We start from the raw sequence: 15,792 nt of genomic DNA, 5'->3' as shown, positions 1-15,792 counted from the left end.
TTGTATTGTCCATTTACAATTGCCTAATATTTAGATTTAATAATAATATCATTATTAATAATAAGAAGAAGCAGCTGTATAAACAATTGATGAACTAGTTAAGACCTAAATGTGTGCACACGTCCCATATGGTGCCTCTATATATTAATATTATATAATTTTGATGACAATAAACTGAGGTGGCACCACACCCATAACTTATTTAATGTCTTTTCTTTTATTTTTTTTTATAAACTTGTCCAACAAAAATTAGATTAGACTGAAATTAAAATCAAACCATAAAGTAGATTCATTAGGGAAGATGTGGGAGCCACAGATGAAAACCCAGAATCTGGATTCTTGTGAAGCACTTGGATTGAGACAAACGACCTTTTTGGTTGCAATCTCGTATCAAATCGTACGTACGTCCGATTACTTTCAAGTAATCAGTGATGCCTGATTAATTAAATATTTCCAACTAATTAATAATGGCTGAACAAGAAACATGCCCACCTTTTCTTCTCGTGTCTCTGTCTTGCTTTCCTCAAATACTAACTCCACAAGATATCTCAGATCTATTTGGGGAAGGTGGTTTCTTCGTCTCACCATTACCTAACCTACCGTTAAGTCGTTAACTCTAATGGTCGTACCTTTTTTTCCTGCTAAATAAAACCCTGTGGCCGTGGACTCTGCACTCAGTTGCTGCATTTGGTAGTTTCAGCAATGGATGTTGAGTGGGTTCTCGAGTTTCTTAGGGGTATGATTAAGCCGGTGGCTGCACTTGCAGTGGTGCTCATGGCGGTCCTCCTTTCCTTTATGCAGAAGCTGGGTTTGGAGGGCGAGATGATTTATTCCATATTTAGGGCCTTTATTCAGTTATCTGTTATTGGGTTTGTTTTGCAGTTCATTTTCAACCAGGATCGTAGCATTTGGATCATTCTCGCTTACCTTTTCATGGTCTACTTGATTCTTTCCTTCTTGCTATTTCTCAATTTCAATGTCTATTTGTTCTATAATACAGAGCGTTGAACTTTAAGTTAACCATCCTTTTTCTTTCCTCCAACTCCTCATGAAATTTAGATTGGTTTTTCCAGGGGATCATTACTCAAATGATTAAGAATTGGGGTTCTTTTCTCATCAGTGAGGACAGATTGCATAAGTTCTGTTTGAATTTATAACATTTCTCTATTGCTACTTTTTTTTTTTTTTTTGTGATTATTATTATTTCTATTAAACTACTGATGTAGTGTTGAAAAGGAGACCTATCTGTTTACCTGCTGCCTTTCAAATTAGTTTGGGGATTGTGGGTATTGTCCATGTGTCGCTGATTAGGCTGTGAATTGAGCTCGGAATTCCTTGTATGGAGGAGACTTCCTGTTCTGCCTCCGCCTAGCCCACATGAAAAACAGAGTGATACAGAGAGTGTTTTATTTGTTCCTAGATGAGTTGACCGTGGATGATTTTCTGTTCTGTGATCTGTAATGACTGAAAAGAAAATTAGACATCAGATCCTAATTATCTGTTACCCGGTTACTTGCACTTGTTTCTACCAAGAAATCCCTTAAAAACCCATACTTTTTGTTGTTTTTTTCCTCGAAATTTACTTAAATTCCATAACTAAACGTTGGTGGGTTGTTGACATAATTTTGAAATTCCCCTGTAGGTCTCTGTTGCTGGTTATACAGCTGGTCAACGAGCGAAGCATGTTCCTCGAGGAAAGTATGTAGCTGGGGCTTCTATCCTGGCAGGAACTGCAGTGACAATGTTCGTGCTTGTTATTCTGAATGTTTTCCCCTTCACGCCCAGATACATCATCCCTGTTGCAGGAATGATGGTTGGCAATTCAATGACAGTAACTGGGGTTACAATGAAACGTCTCCGGGATGATATCAAAGTGCAAATGAGCCTGGTATACAGAATATTTCTCTAGATCTTATTCTCAATTCACAAGTTATAGCCAATGCTTTCCCATGGAAATGAAATCAGTGGATTATATTGTCTGGCAGGTAGAGACAGCATTGGCACTTGGTGCGACTCCTCGCCAAGCTACACTCCAACAGGTGAAAAGGGCTCTGGTCATTGCGCTTTCTCCAGTGTTGGACAACGCCAAAACAGTGGGACTGATTTCGCTTCCTGGAGCAATGACTGGACTCATAATGGGAGGAGCTTCTCCATTGGAGGCCATTCAACTGCAAATTGTGGTAATGAACATGCTGATTGGTGCATCCACTGTGAGTAGTATCATGTCTACTTACCTTTGTTGGCCTGCATTCTTTACACCTGCTTATCAATTAGAAACTAAGGTCTTCAGCTCCGATTGAGTATTGGTGTAGCTCTTCCTTTAACTCGAATGTAACGCTGTATTATAATTTGTAATTGCATTGATGAGTGACTCTAAGCATTTTCCCAGTAACACTTTGATCAAGGAGGACCAATTGATGATGGTTCCCTCTTACCCAAAAAATGAAAACCTTGAGTAAAATGTCATGATGGGAGCAAATGTAAGTGCGGAAGTAGAAGAAAACTCACATACTCTGTTATTTGTTGGGCTATAAATTAGGAACGTAGACATTTGCTCTGCTTGATGGGTAATTTTGAGCTAATTGCCACCTTGTGATTACATTCTAGAGATACATTTTGAGACAAGCTGTATGTATCATTTTAATAATTAATTGAATGATCACTGGAGCAAAGCACAATTTGCGGACAGATTGATCAATCCTCCGGTATTTAAACATGGGCGACTTGGATAATAATTGGAAAGCTGACCAATTTTGCAAGGATCATCAATTGAACAGATGAAAGAAAAAGGTAAGGATTAACAAATCAAATTCCAGCAAAGAAAATTAAAAAAAAAAAAAAATTGCTAGAAGAAGATGTCTTGAGGATACATATGAATGGATATATATGTTTTAACACCAGACATAAATAACAAACATAGTTATATGGCTTTGAGATTTGAGGTATTATACACTGCCTGGAGGAGGATACGCTATAGATTTGGTAAAAGTGCCACCGAATGGACCTTCAAAATAGTAATTCCCTGGAGGATCATAAGAGCAAACATATAAGAAACCTTTATCATTGTTGCACCGAACCCGCCCGCATCCTACCCGTTCGGTGTCCTTCCATACGAGCTGTGTAAAATGGTCGCACTTTTCCCCATTGATACACTCATTTGTTTTTTGATTGTAATAGACTTTTTCATCAGCCCAACATTTGACCACCTCCGTAGGACCCCAATGGCTTTTCTTGCTCCAGAACATGTTCTCGCCGTAGGGACTATCAGGAGAATGCATCAGCTGACAATCGGCAGCGTCGTTGATCAGCCCAGCGGTGGGCGTATTTGGCCACTGTTCTGTTCCATCTCAAGGGACTCAAGCCGTAGGCAGCTCTGACACAGTTGTGGGCAATGAGGAATTGATGAGCCATTATTGCTCTCTTTACTTGAACGGCCGGATGTAATTCATCGGGTAAATGATGATGAAAGGGAAGAAGGGGGAATGTAGAGGAGACAGAGAGGATGAACAGGGAAGAGATGAGTATGTTGAAGAGGAACCGAATTGGCGACATGCTTAGATGGAGACGATAATGATCGCTCCCTGCAAAATGCGAGAGTGAGCGGCAAGACAATCCAAAAAGATTAATATTTTTTTCTTTTTATGTTTTAATTTAACCGTTCCTGTTGTTAGATATATATACATATATTTGGAGAAACTTAATTATAATTCAATGCTTTATTTTTTTGGCATTTGTTTTAATTCTTTTTATGGACGAGAAGCTTCAATCAATCATCTTCATCTTAATGAAGAAATCCGTACTTGTAGGATTCATCGTATATTTAAAAAAAATTATCATCTTGTCTGTATTTTATATATATATATATATATATATAATTCTATTGAAAGCTAAGTTGACAAAGAGCTTGATACAAAGAGAGCTTAATAAGTAAAGCATGTGTTGGCATATGTTTGACGTTTGAGATTCCAAAAAAGTAGAGCTCATGAGCGTGTAAGCTTAGTATAGGGTTTCGTTTCTCTCTTTTATTCCTTTTTTACTTGTACTTTAATAATACATAACCGTCATTCTATTACAGTGTTATCTGTTCCTATCATGTAGAATCATACTTACGGGCGTACCTGCCTGCCCATCCTCGTTAGACAACCATTTAATTCTCTTCCGACGCGCATGCTGATAGGGTCACGCCGTAGTCGAACCTGCTCTGCTACTCCCATTCTGTATAAAACAAGTTAAGCTCTCCTTTGGTGGGTTCAGACTCTACTTTAGCTGGTTTAGGCTCTCGGTCAGTATGATCTGTTTCGGTTACAGATTGGATGATGTGTTGATGGATCAGCTTGCTTAGTAGATTTTATTGGGTTTTGGACCTGTTTCTTTTTTTTGAACTCAACTTCAGTTTGGACGTCAGAAGTTCGGTGGTCATCGTGAAATCTCTATTTTTTTGCACATATACAGACATAAAGGAAAAATCTATTATGTAATTGATAAGCCTTATATGTCTAAACGAGAATTGTGACAAATTATATGAACTATCATTTAAGAAATCTCCTTCCATAATAACATGGTCTGTTAACAACCAAAAGCATAGCATCTCGATCTCGGCAAGGAAAGGCTTTCCAGCACAAGTGCGTCAATCATAGCATGCAATCACAGCTGCAGCTACTTTGTCTCCATAACAGGAGAACCAAAGTTGATTTTAAAAATGTTAGGAGACCAACCATTAACATTGGCGCAGTAGAAAAATCCTTAAGATCAGGCTCCCGAAATGATATTCTGCGAATCAAGAACCTCATAATTTTATCTCCTCCCTCCTGGTGGTTTTTTCAAAGTCCCAACTGTATGCAAAGGATGAGTTGGGCAATATTGTAGATCGCATACGGAGTGGAGAAATCAAACTTTGCAGCTTTTATATACTACTTTTCATGTTCCTTCATTATTTTCTTATTTTTTATATTTATTATAGTTAGTATTTATTTTTTTATTTTATTAAAAATTATTTTTAAAAGTTGACATGTTTTATAAGAAAAAAACGATTAATCCAAATAATTTAGATTAATTTATGATTTTATCCTAAATTTTTAATTTTAAATAATTAATTCAAACCTTCAAAATTTTGCTATAATTTATCTATAACTCTAAATTAATTTTGGCTGGAATATGAAAATGTCACCTGTCATTCCACATGGCTCTCTTTATTAATTTTTTAATTAATTATATTTTTTTATCTATTAGATGAAATAATCTCTTTTTTTATAAATTTATATTTATGTCTTAATGTTTTATCAATTAGATAAAATAACTTAAATATTTTCACAAATTCATATTTATACTCTAATATTTAGGATTTAAAAAGTGAGAATACAATTATTAAGACACAAAAAACATCAACGATTGTATTTTTAATTAAGACATCAGTATGAAAAAAAAATCAAATTGATCAGTAAATTTTTTTATATTTCTAGTTGCAAAGGATTGTTAAAATTTAAACAAACAAAGTGATAATAAAAAAAGAAATAATGAGTAAGAAAGATTAATTTGAAGAATTAAGTAATTATTTATCTCCTACTAATTGTTTTCTTATCCAAACTAAATTAATCTTCCTTATCCATTCATTCTTTTTTTTTTCTTGTCATTACAGTCAAAATTATTAAAAAAATCACTGATCAATTTAACTTTTTCTTTTTTGTTGGTGTCTTAGTTAAGAATATGACCACTAATCTTCTGGATGTATTGATAAATTTTTTCTCGTAACTATCTAATATTGAAAGATTGAAATATAAATGTGAATTTTTTGAAAAATTTAGATTATTTTGTTTAATAAACTAAAAAAATTAAGATATAAATGTAAACCCATAAAAGTGTTTGAATTATTTTAACTAATAAATTAAAAATATAAATTAAAAAATAATAAAAATACCAAGTAAAATAACAAAATAGGTTATGTTACACAACAATCACCTAAAGTAGGCAATGAACTGTCACCATAAAATAGGGTTAAGTGGTAAAGATCTGATAAACCAATATGCGGTCTCACCCGTAGAAAGGAAGGCTTAGAACCAAGAGAAAAAAGACTCGAACATTTCAAGACAGGTCGATCTCAGGTTTGATACACTCGCTCTCTTAACTTTAGGGTGAGACTCTATAAGGAAGTTACCATTAACAACTATAATCCAGCAAATCCCCTTTACGCTTGCGATTGAAGATCCCTTACCAACGAGCCAGCCATATCATTGTCAAATTATCAGAAAATGCTATATTTATCTCTACTTTCTTACAATATAAAAGGGAAACGGTCATAAAGGTAAAGGTACGTAATTCTTTTACACAAATACTCTCAAGTTCTTAATTCACCTTTCTCCTGTTTACTGACTTAAGCATCAGAGTGGCAGCTGTGGACACTCACTACCTCACTTTCTATGTCTTGCAGGATTAGCCAATCACAGCACAGCTCTATTCTAGCCACATTATTATTTTGATTTTAGCAATATCATTTGGTTCCACTGCTGGGAGATCCATTGAATTCTTTTAGTTCATTTGGATTAAAGCCGGTCTCTTATTCTTTTTCTCTTAGAAAGAAATCTCTTTCTTCTCTCTCTCGAAATGGCTGGTAGTTCATAAACTGCTTGTAACGACCCGGAAATCGGACCGCTACCGGCGCTAGGATCCAGATCGACTTAAGGTCGCCGGGACCCGTAGCAAGCCTAACATACATCCTGTACAGCTGGTATAATCCCATACATGATCAAACATTTTCATAAAACATTTAAAACTTTACCTTTTACCAATTTGACCTGTGTATGCACTATGACTGAACTCATAGAACCCCTAGGGTCAGCATACCCTATGTCAAACTCGGTCCATCACATGAAACAACATAAAATAAAACTCATGTACAAGGGGATTATCCAACTCGGGCCAAGCACAATACTATAACTCTGAACATATAACATAATGTCATATTACAACATAACTCTTTTACATCCTTACATAACTTTACATTACATCATGTCCACTACTATTCTATTACATAACATGACCATAACCACATCTTGTCGTCTTCCTGAACTACCTCTGACCCTGCAAACCTGGGGTTAGGGGAGAGGGGTGAGCTAAAAAGCCCAGTGAGCAGAAACCATAAAAGAAAACAGTTCATTTTAACATATGCTATCATGGAATGCGTCACATCACAAATATATCACCTCAAGGATGAATCTGTCACCAATAGCCCTCTACATCTCAATCTCGTACCATAACAAGTCAACAATACTCTATGCCAGGGGCGATACGGCCACGCCTGGACTTCACATACTTTATGCCAGGGGCGATACGGCCACACCTGGACTTCTCATGCTCTATGCCAGGGGCGATACGGCCACACCTGGACTTCTCATCTCATATCATATTGTACATGCCATATCATATCATTCCACATCATGTCATAACATACTGAGGGCTAGAGGATCATCCAGCATCCATCCACATCATTATCATCGTATTATGCAATGCATCATATTCGTGAATTCTAATGCAAACAACCTATTGCATAACATGGTATTCATGATGCATGAACATGCTTGAACATGCTGAAAACATTTGATTTAAAACATAAGGGTTAGTTCCACTCACCTCTGGCTAGCTCTGGACAAACTCTGAAGCAGCTAACACTGCTAGACACCTCGGTTCCTCGGGTCCGATCCTACACAGGTGGACTCCATTGAGGTGCCAAACATACTCTAAACAACTCATAAACAACTACCCAAAAACCCCCTAAAACATCACTGAAACATGCATAGAAAACACTCATGAAAAGGCTGGACAGGGCACTTTCGGCGGCACCTTCGGCGGCCGAAAGTCCCAGACAGAGACGAAAGTCAGGCAGGGTCGGCGGCACCTTCGGCGGCCGAACTCTCTCTCCAGAGACGAAAGTCAGGCACTTTCGGCGGCCGAACATTACCTTCGGCGGCCGAAAGTCTGCTTTCAAGCCAAAACCCAACTTTCGGGGGCAAGGTTAGGCGGCCAATCCCTGCATCCTCAGGCAGGTTCGGCGGCCGAACCTGAGTTCATCCAGAACTCAGCCTTTGTGCATTTCAAGCCTCCCAAACCTTCCATACACCCCAAAACAAGCATCCAACTTCTCAAACACATGCATACATCCTTAACCATGCACAAAGGAGCTCAAACAAGCTTAAACTCCCAAAAACAACATCTAAAGCATACATAGATAGTTTATGACCCACATAGGCCAAAACCATCAAAACAAACCAAACCTCACATACTCTCTCCCAATCATGCATACTCTCTCCCATATGCTCAAGGGGCTTGAAAACTGACCTAAACCCCAACACAAACATCACATGAACATACATTATCATACATTGGGCATAAAACCCACATAAACCCTAACATGCATATCTACCCATGCTCAACCATCAAAACCTCTTAAAACTCACTTAAAACTTCATGAAACGTGAAAGAAAGCATAGATCCACACTTACCTCTTGAAGATCGAGGGTTTGTGCGAGCTCTAACTTGGAGATGGGAGGAAACTACTCCTTGGGTCTCCAAGCTCCCAAAACTTTGATCTAAGCTTGAAAACTCTTCAAAACAACCATGGAACTCATAAAAATATGAAGGAGATGAAGAGAAAACATGAAAATGACCAAAGGAGGACATGAACACACCTGAGCTCGAGAATGGGGAGAAATCTCGCCCATTTTCGGTATGAGGGGCTTTTATAGGTGGTCAGCCAAACCTCCTTCGGCGGCCTAACGTGCATGCAAAACACCCATATGTTCGGCGGCCAAACTTGAGGTTCGGCGGCCGAACCTGGTTTGTTCAAACATAGCTTTCGGAGGCCAAAAGCGCTCCCAAAACCAACTCATGTTCGGCGGCCGAACTTTACTTTCGGCGGCCGAACCTGACAAAAAAAACTCCTTAGTCTTTTCCTTTTCAAAACTCAAATCTTTTTCATTTAAAACCATGAAATCAGTAAAAAAAATCATTTTAGAAATCACATTTTACCCCTCTAGAAGACTCTGGCATCATCAAAATTCCATATTCCAACGGAGATTCCGCCGGAAGGTAGGGATTCCGATGCCGGAATCTAGCCGGGTATTACACTGCTGCTAAAGTTGTCACCAACGAGGACACTGTCATTTCTTCCACTCCTGACAGTGAACAAAATATGCCATCAATGATCAATGAAGCAGATCTCAACAATCTGAGCATTGAGCAAATACTCCAGTACATCAGAAGGTTGCATATTACTTTCGAGTAATATAAAGTTTGGGAGGAGGTGTCGCTCATGGCTCTCAGGGGAAAGGAGAAAGTCTCCGTTGATACCTCCAGGCCTCAAATAGGAGCAATCCAGACACAGTGCAAATGGAAGGACAAGTTTAAGGAAGATGAGTCATCAAACGATGCTCAAAGAACGTCGGCTGGAAGCTAGTACGGGCTGCTTCAAGGTACTAGAGAAGATAGAGAGAGGATAAAAAGATAGGCCAAAAGCCAGAGAAGTAAGGATATGAGGGAGACCACATAAGTTATCCGGTCTCCCAAGGAAGGAATGATCGAGGTAAGTATCAGAAATATACCCCATTAAACGACTTATGAATGTATATTCTAATGTGAATTAGAAAAAATATCAAGAAGATTAGGTGGCCTCTTAAACTCAACCCTAAGAAAGATGAAAAACGAGACAGGACCATATTTAACTATTTTCATGAAGACCACAGACATGTAATGGAGGAGTGCCGATAATTGAAAGAAGAGATTGAGAGGTTAATAAGGAATGACACCCTTCGGAGGTTCATAAAAAAAAAGTAAAAGGTTGATGGACCATTCCATAATGAATAATGGAAAGAAAAGTGCAGCTAATTTGGTGCCAACTAATAGGAAAAGAAGAAATAATAATATATATAAAAAAAGGAAAGGTTGGCCTCTCCGCATAGGTCTGCCCCTTGGTCGACTTCTATGCAGATCAGCCTCTCCATACCGTTTCATTGTCAAGAACAAAAACATTGCCGTCTTATTTCTAGTTATAATCTTTTCAAGGCTCAAGCTAGAGAAAAGACAGAAATGTTGGATGAATGAAAGCGTAGAGATAAAAACAAAGGCCACGAAATAGAAATCCACCAGGCCATCTGATAATATGCACAATTATGTAGTTTTAATATTTTAAAATACTTAGATATTGAGTTTGATTTCGTTTAAAACAGGTTGATTCGTTTAAATTTTATTATCTTAGTAGGATTAGAGAATAACAAGAGAAAAATCTAATTTAGACTCTACATTTTGAGATCAAATATGGTCACAACCACATTCATAGAAGGATAAGGAATAGAGTCATACTTAAACTCTAATTTCCAGACGAATTGTGTTATGGACTATGTTATGGACATAACATACTTGATGAACAGAGTACAGTTTCAAGTCCAAGAAACAAACAAATAACTCTCATCTGCCAAGATGTACTCGACTTTGATTTTAGCTACTTATATATAGATTAAGTTAGGACTCTTAGCACTATAAAAAGAGGACATTCTGATATATCTGAGATCTCATCTCATCTTTCATTTCTCATTCTTAGCCATAAACATGTGTGGCTAAGTTTCTTCTTTTCAGTTAAAGGATAATTAAAATTTCAGTTCAATTGATTGTGAGATTTATATGATTCTATTATTTTCTCAATTATTTTTGGTATTTATATTATTCCTATATTTATTATTCCTATATTTATTACTTACTATTATTTTATTTGGATTAAATTCTAGGAGCGTCTCCTATAGTTGTCCAAGAGTTAGAGCTAGTTAATGAACGTCTCTTAACTAGTTTAAAATCTAAGAAATGATTGGATACCTAAAACGTCTTCAATATTTATAACTGATTTATCAATAATTAAATTGAGATTATTTTATATTTATAATCAATCAATAAAAACTGAAACTAAAATTATTCTTTTAACTGAATGTTTCTCATCTTGATTCTTTCTCTTCAATTTAATTGTTTCTTTCTTTGAATTGATTTTATTTATTTTTCTACATTTAAAACCTTTCCCCATTTATTTTATTTTATTTTTTATTTCTTATTCATTCAATAGAATCAATTTACTTATCAGTATCTATAAGATCAATTCTGCTTACCATTATCACAAGTTTTGTTTTAAAGCAGGAATTTATTTTTTGTGGTTTCGACGCCCATTACCATCCGAGTGTTAGCTCCAATAAAAGGATACAAAGCCATCTAGGTGTCGGTTCCGCATAGCTAGGTCACAAGGCAAAAATCCGCTAGGCCATTCGAGCATTAGCCCCAATAAAGAGCCACAAGGCCATTCGAGCATCAATCCTGTATAGTACGGCATCTCATACTAGGCCATAAGGCAATCACCCGGCCATAATCCGGGTGTTGGACCGTGGAAACAAATAAAAGCTCACAATGCCATCCGGACATGGGTCCTACATAACAAGGCCACAAGGTCATCCAGACATGAGTCTCGCATAATAAGGCTAAAAGGCCATCCGGACATCATTCCCTCATAATAAGGCACAAGGCCATATGGGCCTAGGTCCCGCATAACAAGACCACAAGTGTAACAGCCCGGAATCCGATACCCCTCTGTAACGGCCCGAATCGCTACCGGCGCTAGGATCCAGATCGGCTTAAGGCCGCCGGGACCCGTAGCAAGCCTAACATACATCCTATCACCTGGTCAAATCCCATACATGATCAAAATATTAACATAAAAACTGAAACATTTGGTGTATATACCAAACTTGACCTGTATGCGACATAACTGAAAACATAAAAGAACCCCATACTAGAGTCCTCATCAAAACTCTAGCTGGGTCAAAACAACATACATCAAGCCGGAGTCACATCCAATGAACCAAAACTAACCTGTGCATGCATCAAAAACCATAAGCATAGGACCTCCACTAGGGTCCTCCTCGAACTCTAACGTGGTAAACAACACATGCCACAAGTTTAGTTCAAACACAACTCTACTATACTTGCATTACATTACATTTCATTATCTTACAATCCATTATATCAATTTACATTACATGTCCACACTAAGAGTACTAATCTATTACATAAGCAAAACCTTAACTCTTGAGACTTCCCAATCTTCCTCAGACCTGCAACACTGGGGTTAGGGGAAAGGGGTGAGCTAAAAAGCCCAGTGAGTAGAAATAATAAAAACAGTTCATTAATTACATGCTCTTATGAAATGCGTCACAGCACAAACAATTCACATCACGGATTGGACATGACCTCCAAAGCTCCCTCTGTCGATGCCCGGCCCCCAAAGGAGCTCACACAGGACTTTCATTACATAACATGGTGCCCGGCCCCCGAAGGAGCTCACACAGGACTTTCTACATGGTGCCCGGCCCTCAAAGGAGCTCCACAGGACTTCTCTTGTCATGACAGATCGTGGGCCATTGGGGTCGCCTTGGTCCATCCACATCAACAGTAAATAATGCAATGCGTCATATTCGTGTAACTAGTGCAATCAACCTATTACATATAAACATGATGCATGAACATGCTTTGGGCATTTGATTTCGTAAAATAAAAGATTAAGTTTAATTCTACTCACCTCTGGCAGACGCTGGACTGACTCTGCAACAGCTAACACTGATGGCCTCCTCGGTCCCTCGGGTCCGATCCTACATAGGTGGACTCGAATGAGGTGCCAAACACACTCTAAACAACTCAAAAACAACTCCCCAAAAACTCCCTAAAACATCACCAAAGCATGCATAGAAAACAACCATGAAAGGGCTGGACAGGGCACTTTCGGCGGCACTTTCGGCTGCCGAAGGTCCCTTCCAGAGCCGAAAGTCATGCAGGTTCGGGGGCATTTTCGGCGGCCGAACCCTCTCTCCAGATCTGAAAGTCAGGCACTTTTGGCGGCCGAACATCACCTTCGGCGGCCGAAAGTCTGCTCCAGATCCGAAACACAACTTTTGGGGGCAAGGTTAAACGGCCAATCCATGCATCCATAGGCAGGTTCGGCGGCCGAAACTACCTTCGGCGGCCGAACCTGAGTCCATCCAGAACTCAGCCTCTTATGTATACAAGCCTCCCAAGCCTTCTAAACACCCAAAACATGCATCCATCCTCTTTACAAACATGCATAAACCCTTAACCATGCACAAAGGAGCTTAAATAAGCTTAAACTCTAACAAAGAACATCATGAACCCCATGAGGTGGATTAAAAGTATCCCACATCGGAAAGAGGTAAGGAGGGGGGAAACCTTATAAGGGCAAGCCCCAAGAGACCCCAGTGGACGCATTTTGGGAAGAAAGGGTATCAATCCCTTGACCCAAGAACAAAACCGTGAGGGAAGAAAGGGTTTCAATCCCTTGACCCAAAGCGGACAATATTCACTGGTGTGGGCCCAGAGGATGTTACAATTGGTATCAGAGCCTGGGCCTCATGAGTACGGTGTGCTGAGCGAGGACGCCCAGGCCTTATGGGGGGAAGGAACCCCATGAGGTGGATTAAAAGTATCCCACATCGGAAAGAGGTAAGGAGGGGGGAAACCTTATAAGGGCAAGCCCCAAGAGACCCCAGTGGACGCGTTTTGGGAAGAAAGGGTATCAATCCCTTGACCCAAGAACAAAACCGTGAGGGAAGAAAGGGTTTCAATCCCTTGACCTAAAGCGGACAATATTCACTGGTGTGGGCCCAGATGATGTTACAACAAGGTCATTCGGGTATTAGTCCTGCATAATAAGGCCATAAGGCCATCTGAGTATGAGTCCAGCATAATCAAGGCAACTCATATGCTAGGCCACAAGGTAGAATCCGTCAGGCCAAAAGACCAGGTGTTAGTCCCACTAAACAAAGCTGTAAGTCAAAAATCTGTCATGCCAAAAGACCGAGTATTAGTCCCAGTAAATAATACCGTAAATTGAAAATCCGTCAGGCTAGAAGACCAAGTGATAGTCTCACTAAAACAGACATTTTGATGTCCATACCACCAGGCAAGAACACGCTAGGCCGACTAATCGGGTGTTAGCCTCGAGAAGTTTCTAAGGCATTTGATATTAGACCGCAAGGTAGGTATATGCTAGGACGACCAACCGAGAGTTATTCTTGCTTCACAAGAAGTTTCTAAGGCATTTGATACTGAGGCCATAAGGTGGATATGAGACAGGCCATGTGATCAAGAGCATTAGTCCTATATCATAAAGAGAATCACAGGCATGTGTCACTGCTCTTACAATCACTTTCGGAAATCTAAAACTTTTTACAAAGAGGAAGACCCATTTTAAGCGTGCGAGACTTTTTGACGATTGAAGATGGCAGGATGAGCTGCCAAGTGAGCAAATGAAGTTTACGAGGAGCTTGTAAGGGCTAGGAAAATATATGGAAGCTCATTAGGACTGTAAATGACCAGGGAGCATGCGAGGGATGAAAAAATGTTCGGAAGCTCGTTAGGACTGAAAAAATACATGGAAGCTCATTAGTGCTGGAAAAATACACAAAAATCCATAGCTGTAAAAGGCCAGAGAGATCGACAGGACTAAAAAATGCCTAGATGATCCCCAAGGCTTGTTGGTGTTAGGGAGAGCCTGAAAACTCGTCAAGACATTACTGTATCACTTTTTCCATATAAGATCTTGGACCTGACTGGTCGGCAGGGCAAGTAAGAAGAAAGAAAGGACATCGTGCGCTCAGTCAGAATAAATAAGCCACATGCCCCAGATCATGAAGGCAACTGTCACCTTCAGATCTAAAGAATCAAAGACTAGCGGGGGGACCTCTAATGTTACACAACAATCGCCTAAAGTAGGCAGTGAGCTGTCACCATAAGATAAGGCCACATGGCAAGGATCTGATAAACCAATACATAGTTCCACCTGTAGCAAGGAAGGCATATAATTAAGAGAAAAAATACTTGGGCACTTCAGGAAAGGTCGGCCTCAAGTCGAATAGACTCACCCTCTTAACTTTAGTGCGAGGCTCCGTAAGGAAGTTACCATTAACGGCTACAATCCAGTAGATCCTCTTTACGCCTGTGATAATGGGATTCCCAACTAATTAGCCGACGAAGATCCCTTATTAGTGAGCCGACCACATCTTTGCTGGATTATTAGAAAATGCTATATTTACCTCCACCTTCTTACAGTATAAAAGGAGAACGATCACAGTGGCAAAGGTACGCAATTCTCTTACACAAATATTCTTAAGTTTGTCATTCATCATTTTCTCCAGTTTACTGACTTGAGCGTCGGAGTGGCTGTCTGGACACCCACTACCTCACTTTTTCTATCTTGCAGGATTAGCCAATCATAGTACAGCTTCGTTCCGGCCACATTATCATTTTGATTTTAGCAATATGAGTTATTGATAAAAATTGATTTGGAGTCATAAATAAAATCGTGATAAATCTTAAAAATTTAGTGTAATTATTTAAAATTAAAAGTTTAGAATATAAACGTAATCACTAAAACATTTAAATTATTGGGATTAATTGAAAAAAAAGAGCATATTAACTCAAATAATCCAAATATTTTGATCAACTCACATTTATATCCCAAACTTTCAATTTTGGACAATTAAACGAAACTTTTAAGAATTATCACGATTTTATTCATGAGTCCAAATAAATTTTGACTAGAATTTTAAAATGCCACATGTCATCCCACGTGACTTTTGTATTATTTTTACTTAATTATATTTTTAGTCTTTTGGATGAAATAATCCAAAACTTTTTGTAACTTCACATTTATATCACAATCTTTTTATCTATCGGATAAAATAAATCAAATATTTTTTC

General features: G+C 38.6%; 2 protein-coding genes across 2 annotated transcripts; one reads left to right on the top strand and one right to left on the bottom strand.

Annotated features, from left to right (window-relative positions):
• Positions 1–531: 531 nt before the first annotated feature.
• Positions 532–2,561, top strand: LOC110619958 (protein ALUMINUM SENSITIVE 3). Its single transcript, XM_021763480.2, has 3 exons — positions 532–936; positions 1,643–1,888; positions 1,986–2,561. Exons 1-3 carry the CDS (start codon positions 703–705, stop codon positions 2,298–2,300), a joined length of 795 nt encoding a protein of 264 aa, XP_021619172.1. The 5' UTR covers positions 532–702; the 3' UTR covers positions 2,301–2,561.
• Positions 2,562–2,945: 384 nt separating this feature from the next.
• Positions 2,946–15,218, bottom strand: LOC122724372 (pathogenesis-related protein PR-1). The gene is given in 5 exon segments (XM_043959103.1): positions 2,946–3,296; positions 3,298–3,581; positions 14,821–14,872; positions 14,955–15,028; positions 15,140–15,218. Coding segments are annotated over 5 exon segments (840 nt in total).
• Between the last annotated feature and the right edge of the window lie 574 nt (positions 15,219–15,792).

Source organism: Manihot esculenta, chromosome 8 (genome assembly GCF_001659605.2).
Source record: "Manihot esculenta cultivar AM560-2 chromosome 8, M.esculenta_v8, whole genome shotgun sequence".
Lineage (NCBI taxonomy): Eukaryota > Viridiplantae > Streptophyta > Magnoliopsida > Malpighiales > Euphorbiaceae > Manihot > Manihot esculenta.
This window is presented reverse-complemented; position numbering and strand designations above follow the sequence as displayed.

What these genes read in the sequence shown, in the direction of transcription:
- LOC110619958 (XM_021763480.2), top strand. Translation starts at nt 703, where the DNA reads ATGGATGTTGAGTGGGTTCTCGAGTTTCTTAGGGGTATGATTAAGCCG. An exon ending in TTCTCGCTTACCTTTTCATG is followed by an intron (nt 937 to 1,642) that starts GTCTACTTGATT and finishes ATTCCCCTGTAG; the next exon opens with GTCTCTGTTGCTGGTTATAC. An exon ending in TCAAAGTGCAAATGAGCCTG is followed by an intron (nt 1,889 to 1,985) that starts GTATACAGAATA and finishes ATTGTCTGGCAG; the next exon opens with GTAGAGACAGCATTGGCACT.